Raw genomic sequence first — 20613 nt, 5'->3', positions numbered from 1 at the left:
GAAATGCAGAATTAATGCAAATGAAACTCAAGTAAAAGTGAATAAAAAAAGAAATGCAGATTTAGTAACATTTCACACTTCATTGATATGTATTTGTGTATGTTTATATCAGGTTTCATTGTACCCATTTCAGTCTTGTTTACATTTTGTGTTAAGTACCTCACAAAAGAGTTTATTAGAAAAGGCAATTGTGATTGGCAGCTTTTCTGTTTCTTTAATTTAAACAGGTGATGACTGTTCCCAGCCTGACTGTCCAGGAGAACCTAATTGTAATGGACGAGGGTTCTGTGATCCTGTTTATGATCCCCCAGTCTGTTCCCGTTGTGACAGTGGGTGGGTGGGACCAGCATGTGCTGATCCATGTATATATGGAGCAGCCAACCAGACAAGCCTCACCTGTAAATGTAACACTACCTGTTATCACGGTGTTGGTTGTAACATACAGTGCTCTAGTCATGGTGTATGTGACAGAAATTGGGAGTGTTACTGTGAACCATACCTCGGTTGGAGTGGAACTTACTGTGAAATACCAGGTTAGTTGCATACTGTACTTTGAATTGTCACTTTAGATGTATATATTGGTGATTTAAAGGAACATATTCATGGGTTAAATTTGTATTCAGGGATTGTACTACTCTCCCATATTATAGCACGGTAGTTGGGGTCCCTAACTGCAAACCGCATTATGTACTGGACAGCAGTATAGCGAATATGTTAAAAAATTATGAGTGCATTTGTGTATTGGGGAGGGTGGGAGGTAAAGAACATGCCCAGGAAATGTATAGTAATACTGTTAGTTTACGTAAACTAGTTTTGTTTTCAGCTTGGTATTTATAAATTTAATCATGTCTGATAGTAATATTTTAAAAAGTAAATAAAAATATAATACCATGCTTTGGGGTTTCAGCCCATATTGTCATGCATATGACCCTCAACATGATAGCCCAGATCATGGGTAATATTAAAAACTATGATGTAAATGCCTCATTTTAATAAAGATACTTTTAACTTCTATGTACAGCTGCATCAAGTTTAAAGTGATTTGAAAATGATGAAAACATTTCTTTACCTTCTCCCTACTGTTAATTTTAGACCTGATGTTAAAAACTTTAAATTTAGGATGCACTGGAGACCTGATGTTAACAGATTAATGTTTTCTTAATTAAGAGCTCACATTTACATATTTACCTCTTCTACACCCAATTTGCAATTAAATAAATGAACATCTATCTGCATAAAGTGCACTCAATAAGGTCATCATTTTTATCAATAAAATATCTTTATTTTCAGTTCAAAACATTAGTTACTTATGACCGAGTTTTGTCAGATCATGTGTGCACACTTTTAGCAATTCCAAAACATAGAATAACAGAAAAGAACCCAAAACAAAATGACAAACTCAAATGCAATCCATTTAAAATCCGATGATGTCTGAAACAAACACATTTGTTTACAAAACGTATTAATCTAGATAGAATATACACTATTCATTCACATAATGTGCAATTTCTGCTGACAGTATTTCATGTTGTTTGAGACTGGATTATTCGTTTTTTTGTTGTTGCATAGTCTATATTTTTTATATGTATAATTTTCAAAGTCTTTCTCAAATGCAAATTTTCTTGAAAACAGCATGGAGTATTTCCAGAGGATCTTCCTGGTCATTGTCATTAGTAAATCCCACTTCCTGTTGATCGGGATCAAAGATTTCTCTTTGGGCACCTAGGAAAAACTGGATGTCAGCATTAGTCGTACATTCATCAGGGGGTGTCCTCATAAATATTGATCGAGAGCTGAACATCGTCAAATGAGCTAAAATGCCCCTGTAGCACAGCTTTAGTTTCTTCAATATCATCCACCATGAATTGCTAAAAATCTCCTATTCACAGAATAAGCTTTCCTTTTCCTGGACATTTCCATTGTGAGACTAAATGTCATAATTCACTTATAGATACATATAATACTGAACTCTTTTTGTTAATCTGATTTCACTAGAAAGTGACAGTTAATTGTTGGAATGGACCTAGCAACACTATGCCTATGAGCACCAGTCCCTTCTGGGCTGCACTGCAACAGATTACACAAAGTGGCCAGAAGTTAAAAATAAATGCCGTTGCTAATTCATTTACATGTAGTGATTTGTTGCTGTCCAGACATCAGTAAGCAATGGTCAAAACTAAGCTGGTCTTCTGTGAGCTGTGTTTACAGAGATTAAAACTGTGGATCTGCTGAGATGGCTAAAGGCAGATTTTACAGTCAGGTAAACTTCATCCAAATACGATAGCTGACATGGACCAATGACAATTGTAGTGTATTAGAGACATGGGTATTTTCAGGTGTGCAAATAGCCTTTTAGGAATACAAGATTTTACGTTGCCTGAATAAAAGAGGGACTAATTAGAGTTAAACTATGGCTTTAAAACTTGTCCTGGTAATATCCAAATTAAGTACAGTAGACTTGATATAATGTTTTCAGCTTATAGATGGTGAGAATTTGTAAAAAATTGTAATGTTTAAAATTTTGATTATGGGGTCCATAGTGTTACCATGTTATAATGGGGGGGGGGTGAGAGCTGTATCTGATAAAAGTTAAAATAAATTGACTTTCTAAGGAATATGTGCTCTGACATCTTTTTAGATCTAAACTAAGAATTGGCAAGAAACTGTTGTACAAGACACATTTTTTATAACTATAAGAACGTTTACTTGGAACCATAAAGAAAAATAGTTCACTCAAGGTCTGTAAAAATACTTTTTGCAGAGGAAAGACTTGACTTATGTACAACAACATTTTTCTTTATGTGATTATGATGATTTTTATTACATTTGTACAGGTTGTCCACGAAATAACATCACTTTGGAGGAGTGCAGTAATCGTGGAGACTGTAACTCTGAGAGTCATACCTGTGAATGTAATGCTGGGTGGATGGGAGTGGCATGTGATCTACCTGACTGTCCTGGAGAACCTGACTGTAATGGTCGTGGCTTTTGCAATGACACCTTTGATCCACCTCTATGTTTGGATTGCCAGGGACCATGGATGGGGGCCGCATGTGATGAACCATGTGTACATGGAATCCAGAAGCCACCCAACTCTGGATTCTGTGAGTGCGAAGAGGGCTGGGCTGGGGTTGGATGTAACTCAGAATGCACTGAACATGGCAAGATTGTGAATGGGAGATGTAAATGTGACTACGTGACAGGATGGAAAGGAAGGCTTTGCGACCAGTCTGGATGTCCTGGACTTAACAACACAGACTGCAGTGGAAGAGGTGTGTGTACAGACTCAATAAAATCAGTCAAATTATAACATGGAAGTGTGTAATTCATTATAACAGGCAGATTACAGCTGCTGTTTGTTCTAGCCTTTTATTTGCTTGCCTGAAAGTTGGTACTTTTTGACCAAGAAGTATGGGCTTTGTCTTATACTTCGAACAGACTTATATATGTCTTATAAATTGCTTCTTGTATGTTATGTAATTTTTCTTATGTAAAAAAATTAATGCACAACTGTAGTACCAAATTCCATTATCACTTAATTTTAATTACATTATCCATCGTCCAAAGAACTGTATGGCTCTGCAGTGACATTTACATGCATATTTTATTCTGATCATGAGGTACAGTAAGATAAATGCAACGTAATACTTATGCCTGCTCTCTCTCTCTCTCCAAAATAAAACTGGAAAAGCATGTTAGCTTTGGTGATGATAATTTGGAGTAGCATTCAGTGATACATTTGATAGTCATGAAACTGGAAGTTTCTAATGAAATAGTCTAAACCATGGTATTGATCTGACCTCCTCATATACTCTACATCAACTTATATGTGGAAAAGTGATGGAAAATTTACAAAATTTTGCAAATTTGACATTCTCCACATCAGCTTTTAGGCCAGCAAATACAGTGATGATTTTAGTATTGGGTAATTCAACATTAAGTCCAAGAAGACGACGCTTCTTCATAAAGACTTATTTCATAGAATAAGATAAACTAGGATTTCTTGAGTATGAAACATTTAAATCATACCAATATTGAAATAGGTAACTGATTAACAGAACCATTTTCATTAAATATCACATGGGAAATATTTATAATAGCTTATTGTTACAAAATTCTTCAAGTAAATTTAGTGTGAGGTTGTGGGTTCGATCCCCAGCCGAGTCATACCAAAAACTTACAAATATGGTACTAACAGCAGCCTCGCTTGGCGCTCAGCATTAAGTGGTTAATGTTAGGACTGGTTGGTCTGGTGTCAGGATAATGAGACTGGGTGGGACATCATGCTACATGTCTGCGACATGATGCCCGAGTGCTAGGCATCACTATTAACTGCCACACTGCAGACATCATAGCAATAAGACTAAAAAATTGTTAAAGCTACATTAAAAATCCAAATCACACACACACACACACACACACACACACACACACACACACACAAGTAAATTTAATGATATTGAATGGTCTTTAATTGTATTATGCTGAAAAATATCATACTCTTGGATGTTGTGCTTCAGGGATATTTGCTCATTTTTTAAATAGGATTTTAATAGCTAGTGTCTTTTTCAATTTGATTAAAGGTGGGTGTGACAGCAGTACCCACACCTGTACCTGTGATCCAGGCTGGATGGATATTGGGTGTGAATATCCTGATTGTCCAGGGAATCCTGACTGCAGTAACAATGGAATCTGTGTCAGTGTTGTCAATCCACCTATCTGCAGGTAAATTTGTTTATTCTATGAACCTTATGAAGTTAAATACAGCCTTATTATTTTTATTTTCATGCTTTCTTATTCTAATTTATCTTGGCCTTCAAACATAGTATGCTCATGTTAATAATGAATTGTACTGTCTCTATCTGAATCCCAGTAATTAACTGTGCTGTCATTATCAGAATCCCAGTAATCAACTGTGCTGTCATTATCAGAATCCCAGTAATCAACTTTGCTGTCATTATCAGAATCCCAGTAATCAACCATGCTGTCATTATCAGAATCCCAGTAATCAGCTGTGCTGTCATTATCAGAATCCCAGTAATCAACTGTGCTGTCATTATCAGAATCCCAGTAATCAGCTGTGCTGTCATTATCAGAATCTCAGTAATCAACTGTGCTGTCATTATCAGAATCCCAATAATCAAATGTGCTGTCATTATCAGAATCTCAGTAATCAACTGTGCTGTCATTATCAGAATCCCAGTAATCAGCTGTGCTGTCATTATCAGAATCCCAGTAATCAAATGTGCTGTCATTATCAGAATCTCAAAATCAACTGTGCTGTCATTATCAGAATCCCAGTAATCAACTTTGCTGTCATTATCAGAATCCCAGTAATCAACCATGCTGTCATTATCAGAATCTCAGTAATCAACTGTGCTGTCATTATCAGAATCTCAGTAATCAACTGTGCTGTCATTATCAGAATCCCAGTAATCAAATGTGCTGTCATTATCAGAATCTCAGTAATCAACTGTGCTGTCATTATCAGAATCCCAGTAATCAAATGTGCTGTCATTATCAGAATCTCAAAATCAACTGTGCTGTCATTATCAGAATCCCAGTAATCAAATGTGCTGTCATTATCAGAATCTCAAAATCAACTGTGCTGTCATTATAAGAATCTCAGTAATCAACTGTGCTGTCACTATCAGAATCCCAGTAATCAGCTGTGCTGTCATTATCAGAATCCCAGTAATCAACTGTGCTGTCATTATCAGAATCCCAGTAATCAAATGTGCTGTCATTATCAGAATCTCAAAATCAACTGTGCTGTCACTATCAGAATCTCAGTAATCAACTGTGCTGTCACTATCAGAATCCCAGTAATCAGCTGTGCTGTCATTATCAGAATCCCAGTAATCAACTGTGCTGTCACTATCAGAATCCCAGTAATCAGCTGTGCTGTCATTATCAGAATCCCAGTAATCAACTGTGCTGTCATTATCAGAATCCCAGTAATCAAATGTGCTGTCATTATCAGAATCTCAAAATCAACTGTGCTGTCACTATCAGAATCTCAGTAACAAATTGAACTGTCACTATCAGAATCTCAATAATCAATTTTGCCATATTCTGAATCTCATTAATCAATTATGTTGTCATTGTCTGAATTATTAATAAACTTTTCTGTCACTATCTGTATTTCAGTAATACTCTGACTATCTGACTCTGAGTAATCAATTATACTGTCACTATCTGAATCAGCAATCAACTTTACTCTCACTATCGGAATCTCAGTAATCAATTGTACTGTCACTATATGAATCAGAAATCAACTTTACTCTCACTATGTGAATCTCAGCAATCAGTTGTACTGTTAATACCTCAATCTTAGAAATCACTTGTACTGTCATAGTCTGAATCTCATTAATCAGTTATGTTGTCATTGTCTGAATTAGGAATCAACTGTACAGTCACTATCTGTATCTCAGTAATGCTGTCACTATTTGTATCTCAGTAATACTGTCACTATCTGTATCTCAGTAATACTGTCACTATGTGTATCTCAGTAATACTGTCACTATCTGTATCTCAGTAATACTGTCACTATCTATATCTCAGTAATCATTTATACTGTCACTATTTGTATCTCAGTAATCATTTATACAGTCACTATCTGTATCTCATTAATCATTTATACTGACACTATCTAAATCAGTGATTAATTGTACTGTCACTATCTGATTCTTACGAATGGATTTTACTGTTGCTATGTGAATCTCACTGCTGTTCTATTTAAAAATAAACTGTACCCACTAATGGCACTTTGATAAAAAGAACATACAATGGCACTCTGATTACTCAGAGAGTTTAGATGAAAATGATGCAAAGTTCTAAATTGCATTTGTGGTTGACTAAATTACAAATGAAAGGCCCTTCCCTGAGTCCCCCAGGATGTTTTACTGGAACTGCCCACAGTAATCATATGTACAGGAACTATCTGAATCTCAGTCATTAAACTGTCTATCACCTAGCTGAATGTCATTAATGCAGCTCTAAAGTGATGAGCATGTGTTGATCTTGTGTAGAGGTAATACATGTACTAAACTTTACAAGTGTGCATGTATTAAAACTCAGATGACTTGAGAATACATCTCTACAAGAAGTACACATTAGAAAGGTATTATAGCTAAAATTATTCTTAATTCTCCTTCACTACTTTTACCATACAATAATTTTGCTTTCTTCGACTAAGTCTTGGTTTCCTTGATCTATGCGGGGATAAGCATCCATTGCCTTTAAACAAGTGACTGAAATACATTCCTGTTTTAATTTTGAATGGACAGCTTTTCTCTGCTACATGTATGGACCACATCATTGGGTATCAAAAACCAATGATCTGTATTTATTCTGAAATGGACTGTGCCTTCTTTAACATGAAGCCATTTAATAGCAAAGACAATTTTGGCAAAAAGGTTCTTTTTGTCTCATTAAGAACAAAAAAAATCTTGTTTTATTTTTTTAAAAATAATTATATATAACTTAATTTTTTTAAACAGCTGCCATGATCACTGGTTTGGAGAGGCATGCAATGAGCCTTGTGTAAATGGAGACATGAACCCAGTGGGAAGCCAAAACTGCTCATGTCATTCAGGATGGGTGGGGATCAACTGTGACTCAGAGTGCTCAGAACGCGGTCAGATTCTCAATGGGAAATGCAAATGTGATGTAGGATGGAGAGGACCTGTATGTGATATTCCAGGGTGCCCTGGAGATGAAAAAGATTGTGGAGGTCATGGTCTTTGTAACACGGCCACACATGAATGTACATGTTTCCCAGGCTGGACAAGATATGACTGCCAGATACCTGACTGCCCTGGTTCACCTGACTGCAACAGCCGTGGAACATGTAATGCTACACTTGATCCTCCCCTTTGTCTTGATTGCATTCCTGGTTGGATGGGGGCTGCATGTGATGAGCCATGTGTCAATGGAACCCAGGTGCCACCTAACAGTGGATGGTGTGCATGTCATGCCTGTTATTCTGGGAAGGGATGTGACAGCGAGTGTACAGGACATGGCAGATGTAATGGAACAGCCTGTGTGTGTGATGTGGGATGGAGGGGATCCAAATGTGAAGTACCAGGATGTCCTGGCACAGATCATGACTGTTCATTACATGGAACCTGTAACAGTGCTCTGCATGAATGCACTTGTATTCCAGGTAATGACAAACTTCCTGAATCGCCAATTATGAAAAGGAATTGCAAACATTGTTTTAAAATTTTTTTTAGAATCAGATACATATTAAATAAATGTCATACGAATGTGTTTCATATTTCAGTAGAGTCATTTTTTTATAATCAGTTTTGATCAATATGTCATGTAAAGTTGTTGCAAAAAATGTGTAATTGTAGTACTTAAATTGATAATTTAGATTCATAGGGAAAGTAAATGTGTTTAAATAAATCAGTGACACTGAAGTAAAGACATTTCTTTTAATTGCTACTTTATTGCAGACAAAATATTGGGGGAAAACAGTTTATGGAGTACTTAAAGTTGCTTGAGTAAATTTCTCATTTTAATGTATGAAATAGCCATCATCTTAGCCTTTCTGTAGTAGTTTCTAAACTTAAATGTTTGTTTTTCAGTTCTTCAAGGGTAGAAGTTTCATTCATTAGTAAGTGATAATCTCACTTGATTGAATGATTGATATATATTTTGTTCCAAGTATTGTTTATTTTAAAATGGTCAGTGGTTCAGTTTTCTGATACTGCAGGTTGGACAGGGACTGCTTGCAACATTCCTGACTGCCCAGGTCGGTGTGGTGGGGACAATGGCTACTGTAATGGAACTGACCGAGAGCTACCAGTCTGTCAGTGCATAGCAGTAAGTACAACTGTTTCACCATTATCTCAGGTTTATCTTAATTTTATAACTTATCTTTAATCTGTTGTTATTGTTACAATAGTTGTACTGATTGAGAGGTCACCATTTTCTCAGGTTTATCTTAGTTTTATAACTATTCTTTAATCTGGTGTTATTGTTACAATACATGTAATTGGACTGATTGTTACAATAAATGGACTATTTATCTTAATGTGCATCAGTACAACAGTAATCACTTAATGAATTTTCCTTTCATAATCCACCTTATTTTTGCTTGCCTAGCTAGAAATATCTTATTAATTTGGATACCCGTTTTTCCCCCGTGTTTAAGTGAATGGATATTTTTGATACCATCCATTCATTTGTCCATCCATCTGTCTGTAACCACATCTCTTATGTGTTTGGATGTAAATTCACCAAAGTACATACTTTACCCATCTTATGATGTGGATGATGTTATTTTCTGCAGGAGTGGTACCGAGGACTGACCCAGAATCACACAACTAATCACCTTTAATCACAGTTTGTGAGTCTAAAAGACACAGCCAATCACGAATAAAATACCATGGAAGTAAAATTAATAATTATAAAATATTCATGCACAGACACAGCAACATCAACAAAAATGGATCAGTGTTTTTGTTGAGTGGCTTGGTTCAGCACAAAATAGTCTTCTTCTGTTAGGTGAAATTAATTTGAAAAGGAAACCAGTCAGTGGTACAGTAAGTACTGTTGTGCCTTTTAAAACCATGCTCAGTGATTAAAAAGTGATTTCTATAATGCTACTTCTACTATTGTATTTGCCTACCCCCCTCCCATTTTGTAACCCCTTGGCGATGTTAAAAATGAGATCATGAAAGATATTTTTTTAAAAATGCACAAAACTTAGTCATTTCATTGATATGCTTGTAATTAACTGGATTGTCACCAGGAATGGTGGGTGGTGACCTAACGCTGTCATCTTGTTAATGTACCAAGCAGGAATTTTCAGTATAAACAATGAAACCTGCTCAGTTTTTCTGGTTGCTGAAAAAGACCATTTAAAATGAAGAGATGAGGGTTCTAGGACTTCAGATATATAGAAGATAAGAAACCTGAGCCATCTATATCCAATATTTGCAATGTCTAATCTTAATCTCTCTTCCAAAATTTTAATAAAATAAATCCCCACGTGTACTTGGGATCAAAGGGATGTAACTCTGTCAGTTACAGAAATTTACAAAATTATTCAGAGCTTATTGAAGATGTTGAATTGCAACACTCTTGTTGTATGAAAAAATAGATTTGTTAACACAAATATGGATACCATGTTAGTAAAGAAATTGACATTTGATTTTTGAAATGCAGCATGACACAACATGACGCAACATGACAAGTGTCAAGGACCCTAGGTGTTATAAATTATAAATGAATGAAAATTATTGCCAAGTTTTTTACATTTTTTATATTATTGAAATTTTCAATTTTTAAAATTAGTAGCATAACAAATTGCATGGGGAGTGGGTGAATACTATTAAGTTTGTGGCTAATACTGTATTTACTTGCGTATGAATCCAACTGCAAACTGCACACATCCAAATCTACCATCACACAATATGCCTGCATATTGGAATCTGTGCAATTTGTTAGGAGTAATCAATTGAACAAACAACATAGACTCTGATCTGCAGGTTCATTATGCATTGGCAAATCAGGATCTATGTTGTTGGCAGTTGGACTTGACTTATAAGTGAGTGTATACAGTATTTGGTATGCAAATAGAAATGATTGTACTAAACGTTTGCAGGCAGAAATGTTGGAAGTTTTAGCTGTTCCATGGCTTGGTAATTTATGTGAGAGGTCAACAGTTTTAATTTGCTTTTTTGGAATGAAGCATTACACTAACTTCTGAGTGCTTTACAAAAATATCAATCTATAGTGGATTACAAACTTGAAATGGCGTTTCTTCAAATAATAAAATTTTCATCATCAAATCTTCTGTAGATGAAAACATATTTCAAATGCATGTATAATGGAAATTTCATCAGTATTATTTTGAAATCAGTCATCAACATGAGCTTTTTCAAAGTGTTACCATATTTGATGGGAAAGAACTATCAGTGCTTCCAGAAAACTATTATTAGAAAAGCTGGCTTCTAAATAGCCTCTTTAAGTAAAGATACAAAAATAAATTTCTCAGTATATTTTGTATCACCTGCATATGCTCAAGTGGCATGATAAATTAAGATGTGGAAATCACTTTTCTGTTGGTGTCATCAATGTTGGCATCAACATTAAGGTTTTCCATTTAGCTCAATTTCTTTGACATTGTTGTATGTAAAGTCATAAAACTCGGTCAGTATATTCATGTGGTACTAGTCACCACTGGCAAAATATAGGTGCCAGTGACATATTTCTCATACCGCAGTGATATTGCTAAGTTTTCACAAAGTAGGTCACAGTCACCTCATTTTTACATTTAAGTGATTATATCAAACATTTTTATTTTGCTCAGTTTCTCTGACAGTTTTATATGTAAATCATGAACATGATGGTCAAATCACCTTAGTGGGTTCTAGTCAATGGTGGCAAAAGTAATTACTGTGATCTAGTTTTTATGCACAAGTGATTACATTAGGTTTTTTGCATGTATCTCAAATTTTTTTACACTTGTTTGTACAGCCTCAAAACATGGTGTATTTTTGGGGAGGGCACTACTTGTCACAGGTAAAAATAGGTCACTGTGACATACTGTTCATGCTTGAACTTTTTCAGCAGAGCAGGCATGAAATAGCATCCCAAGGAATTATTGCTCACAGTTTATTTTTTTGTTTTGATCTGGTTAAAAATTGTCAAATTTTGGAGCACCAATGTTAAAGAAAATTTCAAGTTCAACTGGAAAGGCACCAACTTGGAACAGCAGTACCCACATAAAATAGTGTGCTTCATGACAAAGAGAAATTTTTATTTCATAACTGTTTATCTCATGATTTACAGGGATGGATGGGTGATGACTGCAGTGAAGAATGTGTACATGGTTTTACAGATGGGAAGACATGTTACTGTAATCCTTGCTACACAGGGGCTGGCTGTGAACTGGAGTGTTCTGGAAATGGTATCTGTGACAACTCTGTGTGCAGGTGTTTCAAAACCATACCCGGTAGGTTCAGCTTTCTGTTTGGGAGAGAAAGAAGTATTTTTTGGAAGTTCAGATGTTTCTTTACCAAAGTGAATCCAGTTATTAAAAGATAATTTGATTAAACATTCACATTGACACTAAAATGTAACTTGTATTTGTTTATAGCAAAGACATTTCTGAACATTTTCCTGAAAAAAGCAATAATGTTTCCATGATACATAAAAACTCAAGCCATAAGGTTAATTTATTGGGAGCAAAATATTTGTAAAATTGACTGTGCCTACATATAAATATGTTCTAATGTTTTTCAGGTGACTCTTGGACTGGAAAACTCTGTGAGGTCAAGGGCTGCCCTGGAAATGATTCAGCCTGTAATGGACAGGGGACATGTAATGCAGTACTACAGGAATGTACATGCTACCCAGGCTGGTCTGGTGATGACTGCTCTGTACCAACATGTCCCCAGAATTGTTCTGGTAACCTGCTGACTTTAATAATTTTCAGTACTTTTTTTCCATTTTCTATCATACATGCATTTTTTTATGAGTGATGTAATGAGTCCACTACAACAAAAACACCCATTCGAGGGTGGCAGGACAATTGTAAACTTGCAAATTAAAGTAAATTGTCATTTTGATGGTTACTCTCCTGATCCTTATAATTATGTACCAATACCAATAATATAAAAAAAATCTACATATTAGGCCTTATCAATTAATTGGTTGTATTCCAATTGTTCATATTTCCAAAGCTGTCAGTGCTAAAACATTATATTATCCTCACTCAAGGGTGATTCAAAATTTCAAAGGCTGATGTTTGTTTTCTACTGTCATATATTTAGTTTGAATATGCATTATACATCACTATTGAAATGTCCTTTATATCAGTCAGGTTGTAAGTACTTCAGTCATTTCAGCTTTTTTTCCCAGTCCATACATTTGCTTTAAATAAAAGACTTTGGGGATTAAAAATTTTCGCGATAAAGAAAAATTGTCTTTATTTGCTGTATATTCAGTTTTATATGTATGATTTTTGTCATTTAAATTTATTTTAGTATTTTATATCTTGAATTTAAATTAAAAAACTTTTTGTTGAACTTGCATGGTGTCTTTTTAAAGCAGATCAAACTAAATCCAGTTTTTGTTTACAAATACAATTACAACATTTAATTGTCATAAATTTTAAAGTCATAAGGACAGACTCACACAATAGATATTTTATTGATACAAGGATGTATCAAATCTTTTAAATAGCTATGTTATTTTAACTATGGCCTTTGGCTTGGGTGAATATTGATTTTCTGTGGTTTGATAAATCTGTATATCAGCCAGACCCAAAGTCATTAGTTGTAAGACATCAGTGACATAATTTTCGTAAACAATTTCTTAGTTGTGATATTACACATGTACTGTCATATCATATCATCATATAAAATATAACAGAGGCATCTAAACATCATTGCAATCACACAGATGAACATTATATATTATTTTATTGAATAATAATTCTGTTTATTTTTGAGTTTACATGAGTGGAAGCACTGCATGTAGCAATCACTTTTCTAGAAATAGCATCGTATTTTCCAAAACTCAATCAATTTTTTAAATTTAGGTTAGTGATGATTGCATGATTTGAATAATTCAATTTGGCTTTAATTCATTTGTAGGGATTGGAGTGTGTGTCACAGCTGGGGTGTGCAGATGTCCAGGAAACTGGGTGGGTAGTGACTGTTCCATACCCTGCTATAATGGCACAAATGATGGCTCCAATAAGTGTGAGTGTGACTCTCCATGTATCACAGGCATCAGCTGTCACTTAGAGTGCTCCACCCATGGCACTTGTAACTCCAATGAAGTGTGTGAATGTAACTTCTTCCAGGGATACAAGGGGAATAACTGTGAAAATCCAGAGTGTCCAGGCTGGCCAGAGAACTGTATGAATCATGGTACATGCAACCTTGCAACTCGCTCATGTGAGTGTAACCAGGGTTGGACTGGTGTTGCATGTCATATCCCTGACTGTCCTGGCACACCAGACTGCAGTGGAGTTCCTGCAGTGTGTGCCATGCCCCCTGATGGTAGTCAGCCTAGATGCTTCAACTGTTCATACCCCTACATGGGTGATGGCTGTGAATTCAAGTGAGTTTCCATCATAGATATACCAATGCATCCATTAAATTAACTTATATTTGGCAGGAAAGCAAGTTATCTGCTCTAAATATTATCATTAAGATATGAAAGAAAGTATCAACATTGATAAGTTTTAGTTCTTCGAATACATTGTTATTGAAAAAAGTTTGATGAGGGCTTGAAGAATTAGAACTTTTATAAGGTTATAGGTAAACACTGCATTGTTCTTATTTGGAATTGTGTTCATTACAAATAATTCATTGTTTCTTTAAAAGACCTTGAATTCTTTCAGTTAACTTCAAGATGTCTTTTATTTTGAAAAGTTGGTTTTAGCCTTGAATAGTCCTTAACTTTCTTGGCAAACTTCTTGCAGTATAATTAGGTGAATCAAGTGACACATGACATTGATGGTTGATAGATGGAGTAAGATACATTTATTGGTGCAATAGCTAGTTATGTATTTTTTCATTTACTTTTGTACCAATGTATGAAGTGATAAAAAAGTAACATGTGGAAAACGTTCTATTTCTATAAGAATGAATATTCCTAAGAGAACTGTTGAAAGTCCTTGAAAAACATCATGCATTGGATGTACGAGCCATACGATTGAATTAGGACTTCTGATCCTGATGATTCTTGGATATACACACATCTTTATTTCTTTCAGATGCTTGTATGGGACTCCAGAAAGAATATCTAGTGATGTATGGGTGTGTCAGTGTGATCCATGTTACAGTGGTATCAATTGTGATGTCATGTGTAATAACCAAGGACACTGTTCCAATGGCACATGTGACTGTGGCACGACAGGTTACAGGGGAGATCTATGTGACAAACCAGGTTGCCCTGGAGTGGCAAGAGATTGCAGTAGCCATGGTTCCTGTTTTGCTGGATTTCCAGGGGAGTGTACTTGTAATCCAGGATGGAGTGGTGTCGGGTGTAACATTGCTGTCTGTGAAGCAAACTGTAACCACTTTGGAGACTGTATAGTGATTAATGACCAACCACAGTGCCACTGCCATGAACAATACTTTGGCTCTGCTTGCCAGTATCATTGTCAGCATGGTACAGTAATTAATGGTACGTGTGAATGTGATCCATGCTACAATGGTTTCATCTGTGGAGAACTGTGCTCTGGTACTGGAGCTTGCACAGCTTTTGGTACATGTGACTGTGGTTTTAATGGAGGTCGTGGAGAGTTTTGTCAACTGCCAGGATGTCCAGGGAACAACAACACTGACTGCTCAGATCATGGGAGCTGTAATCTAGCAACAAGAGAATGTGTTTGCAAACAGGGCTGGATAGGGGAAGGTTGTCATATACCGGATTGTTCAAAGAACTGTAGTGGCAGGGGCATATGTGATGAGACTGCTGTTCCATACCCAGCATGTGTAAGCTGTGAGAATGGATGGATGGGCCCTGCCTGTGATACACCATGTAATGGAATCCAATACCCAATGGATAGTGGTATATGTGTCTGTGAAAATTGCACTCATGGTTCAAGCTGTGAGTATACATGTGGTGGAATTGGGACCTGCTCAAATGGCATATGTAACTGCACTGAATCAGATGGGTTGATACATTGGTTTGGTGACTACTGTACACAACACAATTGCCCCGGCATAAGTTCTCCATGCACTGGTCATGGTACTTGTAACAAGGCTACATATGAGTGTATATGTGATCCTGGATGGTTTGGAGATGGTTGCCATATGACAGACTGCCCTGGTGAGCCAGACTGCAATGGACATGGTGTCTGTGATGCGTCTAAAAATTACCCCGTTTGTATATGTGACTCCAACTGGTTGGGTTTGGATTGTAGCATCCCGTGTGTTCATGGCACTATTGGTCCTGACAAAACTTGTATCTGTGATGATTGCTTTACTGGAACAACATGTAATTTAGAATGTAACAGGCATGGCTCATGTGGCAATGGCACCTGTATCTGTGAGGCAGCCTGGTGGGGTAAGTCACACAATTAGTCTGTTACCATTCCATAAAAACTGAGATTAACAGAAGGTAGATTTTTCTGTCCACACTAAACTAGGTATATAGTTCATTATTTCTGTAATTTGTTTTTTTAAAGCATACAATACTGAAGATAAGATTCAAGTTAAAATCAGATAATGTAGCTTGATCAATAAATGAAAACAAGCATTATTTACTTTCTGATTTTGTTCTGTCGGCAGCAATACTCAGCCATCTTATTGCAATAATTTACAATATTTTCCTGTAACAAGGACATTGGATTATAAAGTCAGAATTTTTTTACGAATAAAAAAGTAAACATTGTGATATTCACCCCCTGTTAGATTTAACATTAATTCATCAAGTGCTGACACAGGATACATTGTCAGTGTGGTAGTAGGATTTTTCAACTCTGGATACTAGACATGTGCAAAATATCAAAAGAAACAAAGAAAGCTAAACTTCTCACTGATGCCAGGGGGACCCTGAGTGGTCTAAAGCGCTCACCATTATGGATCACTGCCATCTCACCTCTGTCTGTGTGGGTTCGAGTCTTGGGTTCAGCCAATGTGGGTATGTGAGAAAGCTTACCAGTAGCTTCTCATGGGTCAGTGGTTCTTTCCGGAGTTTGATCTGGTTCTTCCTCCACCATTTTTACTGGCTGCCATGTATAGCCTATCTTATGCTGAAAAATGGCATTAAACCCTACAACAACAACAACAACAACAAGTCACTGATGCCAGGTGGGTTTTGTGCAAAATTCTGACAGATTTACAGACAGAAAATAGAAGTTTTGAGACTTTAATTTCCAGAATTAAAAAAACCAACATTGGTTCTTAAATGAGAGTTGGCAATTCCAGACGCTGTATTCATTAAAACTCCTAATTACTCTGCAAGGTAAATGTTGATAGCTTACCACAATAAAAAACATTGAAATAGCAAAAATTTCAGAGTAACAGTACATTGAGATACATAGGTTTGTGAAATATTTATTGTTTCTTTTGTAAAAATTTTTTAACAAATATAAGACCTATGACAAAAGTAATTTTTTGTCTCAGGAGGTACTCAGATTGAGGTGTCTGAGGATGTACTCAGATTGAGGGTTATGAGGATATACTCAGATTGAGGTGTCTGAGGATGTACTCAGATTGAGGGTTATGAGGATGTACTCAGATTGAGGTGTCTGAGGATGTACTTAGATTGAGGTGTCTGAGGATGTACTCAGATTGAGGTGTTTCATGGATGTGGACCACTTCTTAAGGTTACAAGAAATTCTCACACATATACTTCATGCTAAATTTTGATGTTTGATTAGATTTTTACACATCAGACATTAGAGTTTTGAGCTGAACTTGAATTTTAGTGTGAGAACTTTGTTCAACCCTTAGGCCAGGTCTTAAACATCCCCAGCTTATGTGCAGACAAACTGACCAATCAAAAGCAGCTGTCCCAGCATGTATAACCAACTAGTTATATCAATGTGATTTAATATTAGACTTGCTTCAGTTCACTTATAACTATTAAATGATTTTTTGATAAGACTAAATATTTGAATCTATGTTTTGAATTTCAATGATGCAGGCCCACTATGTGCTGTGAAGGGTTGTCCTGGAGAGGGTGAAAGCTGCTCTGGTAGAGGATATTGCACTCTCTCTGACCAGACCTGTCAGTGTAATGCCTACTGGACTGGCACAGGATGTGAAATCCCTGATTGTCCTGGTGATCCTGTGGACTGCAGTGGTCACGGTAAGATTTTTATATTTTGTCATTTTAGGTGTTGTTGACAGAAGTTTTCACTTTTCTTTCACAAACAGAGTATATTATTCAAGGTACTAAAAGGTAAGTCACTCGGATAGCTTTTAAAATTTTCCTAAAGATTTTGTGCAATTAATCATTTTGGCATGCTTAGAACTTTACTTTTAATTGGCATAATTGGGCCATTATTCTATTGATGTATATTTAAATGCTGATACATACCATATATACTCACTTATGTATCATATCCCACTGCAAAATTCCAATATTCCCCAAAGGTGCATCTATAGTGTATTATATTATCCTTTGACAGGTTACTGTGATGGAGTGAGTTATAACATCCCTAAATGTGTGAACTGTACCCATAGTATGGGTCCCGCTTGTGAGTATCCCTGTGTACATGGTATCGAGTCTCCAGCTTTCTCCTCCATCTGTGTGTGTGCTGCCTGCTTCTCTGGGAGTGGATGTGACATTGAATGTTCCAACCATGGATCCTGCCACAATAGCACCTGCCAGTGTGAATCTGGGTACACTGGAGATCACTGTGAAAAATTAAACTGTCCAGGTACATTACTCCTGTTCTCTGCAGTCAGCATGATTTTATCTCTGCCTTTACTAGAAAAGCAAAGCACAGTGGCTAAACAAGTAGTGAGACTTTTCAAGAGAATAACTGTTCATAAACATGTTCTAGATGCATCTCACTTTCAAATGCATATTTTTCTTACTGATTATCTCTTATACTGGATTTCATTTTTGGTTTAAAGTTCTACATATTCATTTTTTTTAAATTACTAGCCTTAAGGCTTTTTCTGCCACATGAAAAGTTAGGGTTGGTCACTAAAGTGTAAACAGACCCTGGGTTTTGGTCCAATTAAGGTTGGTCACGGTGAAATGTACTTAGGCCCTGAGTTTGTTTTCACATAACCAGTTAAGGTCAGTGTTTGCAGTTAACTTTAGCTTTTTGGCTGAAACGTTTTAGTCACAGGTCACTGGATTTGCTAGATAATAGTACTTATCCTAAGGTATTTTTATTGGGTAAGTATTATTAAAGAAACCTATTTTACTAGAAAAAAATTGTGTATTTTACGAGCTAGAAAATTTGGTTTTAAAAAATTTTCTTTGTAGCTACATTGAAGTGTATTATGAAATTATTCTCCTCTGAGATGGTCAATTTTCATAATACTTGGGAAGCAGTTCTTGGGGCCATGAAATATATATTTTTTGTTTGTTTTTGTTTTGGAGATGTTTTGCAAGTTACTTTGGTTTTTGTATGTATGCATGTAAAAAGAACATAGACTGAACCCAATAAAATTGAAAATCTGCTTTATATTCTTTCAGATATGCTTTAATAACTCTGATATCAACATTGTATATTGTTTTTGTACACCTGTAGGAGAGCCGGACTGCTCAAATCATGGATTGTGTGTCAGACATGGCAATCAGTCTGTATGCTCCTGTTATGCTGGCTTTAAGGGAGACAACTGCTCAGAACTTATCTGTCCTGGTACTCCACCATGTAGTGACAATGGTAAGAAGTGACTGATCACCTGCCACAACATGTCAGTAACCTACGATTATGTGCATGCCTCATTCACATACATGTCTTCTGTACTGTCTTTTCTAAGTACTTACATTACTTTTATTATTCCCATTCTTATAAATCAACATTTCATTTAACAGATGTAAAGTTTCAGTAAAATTAGCCATGCCAGTTGGTGTGTCTAACACAACACTTGGTATGTATGACACACCATTTAGTATGTCTAACATTTTGGTTGGTATATCTGATGTGCCATTTGGTTGTCTAACAGATTTATCTTTACTCAGAATTTTTATATCCCCTTATCTGCATAATTCATACACACCTTATCTTCAATTTCAACATGGCATATTTGGACAGTAGTCTCTTTTTCATGCAGTTAGTTCCCTTGTTCTTTTGTGAATTGGTATCTGTACTTTTTTACTGTGTAAATCAGTATGTTCCAGTGTATATATTTTCCTTACCACATTAACCCCTAGAGGTTTTTGTTATTTTTGCCTGAAAATCGAGTAGGAAACACATTTTGAAAGCTATTTCTGAATAGATCCGAAAACACCAAATCCCTGGTGATCTTTCAATAACATACTGCCTAGTTGTGTTAAAAACATTGTTTTTCATTGGCTATTTGACTCGCGCATGAGCAGAAGGGTAAAAGTTTGAGTTCTTTTTTCTTTTTTTTCTCCCTAAATGGAGCCATTATTTTGTATGGAGACCACTCTTTATTCCAAATGCCCGTCTTGTCATACTTTTTGCAAAAGCTTATCTGTCTGTTTGCAGTTCATACCAGTTTGCCTTAGATCTGAGACCAAACAGTCTAAAATCTGGACACAAAATTGGATTCCGACAATGGGCAAATTTTGGGTAGAAAAAAGTCAGGTCCAAAAAATGAGTTTTTTCATATCTGTATTTTGTAGTGCAACTAGATATTCCAGATTATTTGGTATCATTGTAGAGCTTAACATCTGTCTACCTTTCTACAATACCATCCACATTAGTGTATCATGCATGACCATGATGCTACAGAGCTCGGCAGTAGGCTACTACCTCCTGCCCCGTTAAGTCATCGCTAGGGGTTAATGTGTTGATTGTTATGTCCTACTTCAAATGTGGTATAATAGACTTCAGTGTTTATAGATCTATCAATCATATCTTTTTAAAGTTTTTCATTTAGATCAGGTTTATTGTTTCTTTGGTTGGGCAGTCATGTTACTTGAACAAATATTTTGGTTGGGCAATCATGTTACATGAACAGATATTTAGTTTATATTACA

At 35.9% G+C, this 20613-nt stretch overlaps 1 protein-coding gene across 1 annotated transcript in view; it reads left to right on the top strand.

Moving 5' to 3' along the window:
* Window positions 1–20613, top strand: part of LOC149788458 (uncharacterized) — a 208030-nt gene that overhangs the window by 142924 nt on the left and 44493 nt on the right. Inside the window, exons 64-75 of the mRNA XM_089973518.1 lie at window positions 228–533; window positions 2835–3272; window positions 4584–4725; window positions 7503–8167; window positions 8723–8832; window positions 11809–11971; window positions 12262–12426; window positions 13617–14088; window positions 14747–16044; window positions 17629–17793; window positions 18116–18367; window positions 19196–19330. Coding sequence (XP_089829644.1) covers window positions 228–533; window positions 2835–3272; window positions 4584–4725; window positions 7503–8167; window positions 8723–8832; window positions 11809–11971; window positions 12262–12426; window positions 13617–14088; window positions 14747–16044; window positions 17629–17793; window positions 18116–18367; window positions 19196–19330 — 4311 coding nt within the window. The remainder of the gene's footprint in view (window positions 1–227; window positions 534–2834; window positions 3273–4583; window positions 4726–7502; window positions 8168–8722; window positions 8833–11808; window positions 11972–12261; window positions 12427–13616; window positions 14089–14746; window positions 16045–17628; window positions 17794–18115; window positions 18368–19195; window positions 19331–20613) is intronic.

The sequence above is a fragment of the Sinohyriopsis cumingii genome, chromosome 11 (genome assembly GCF_028554795.1).
Source record: "Sinohyriopsis cumingii isolate HCF-2022 chromosome 11, ASM2855479v2, whole genome shotgun sequence".
In the NCBI taxonomy this organism is placed as follows: Eukaryota; Metazoa; Mollusca; class Bivalvia; order Unionida; family Unionidae; genus Sinohyriopsis; species Sinohyriopsis cumingii.
The sequence above is the reverse complement of the archived record's forward strand: the minus strand, read 5'-3'. Positions and strand labels throughout refer to the sequence as shown.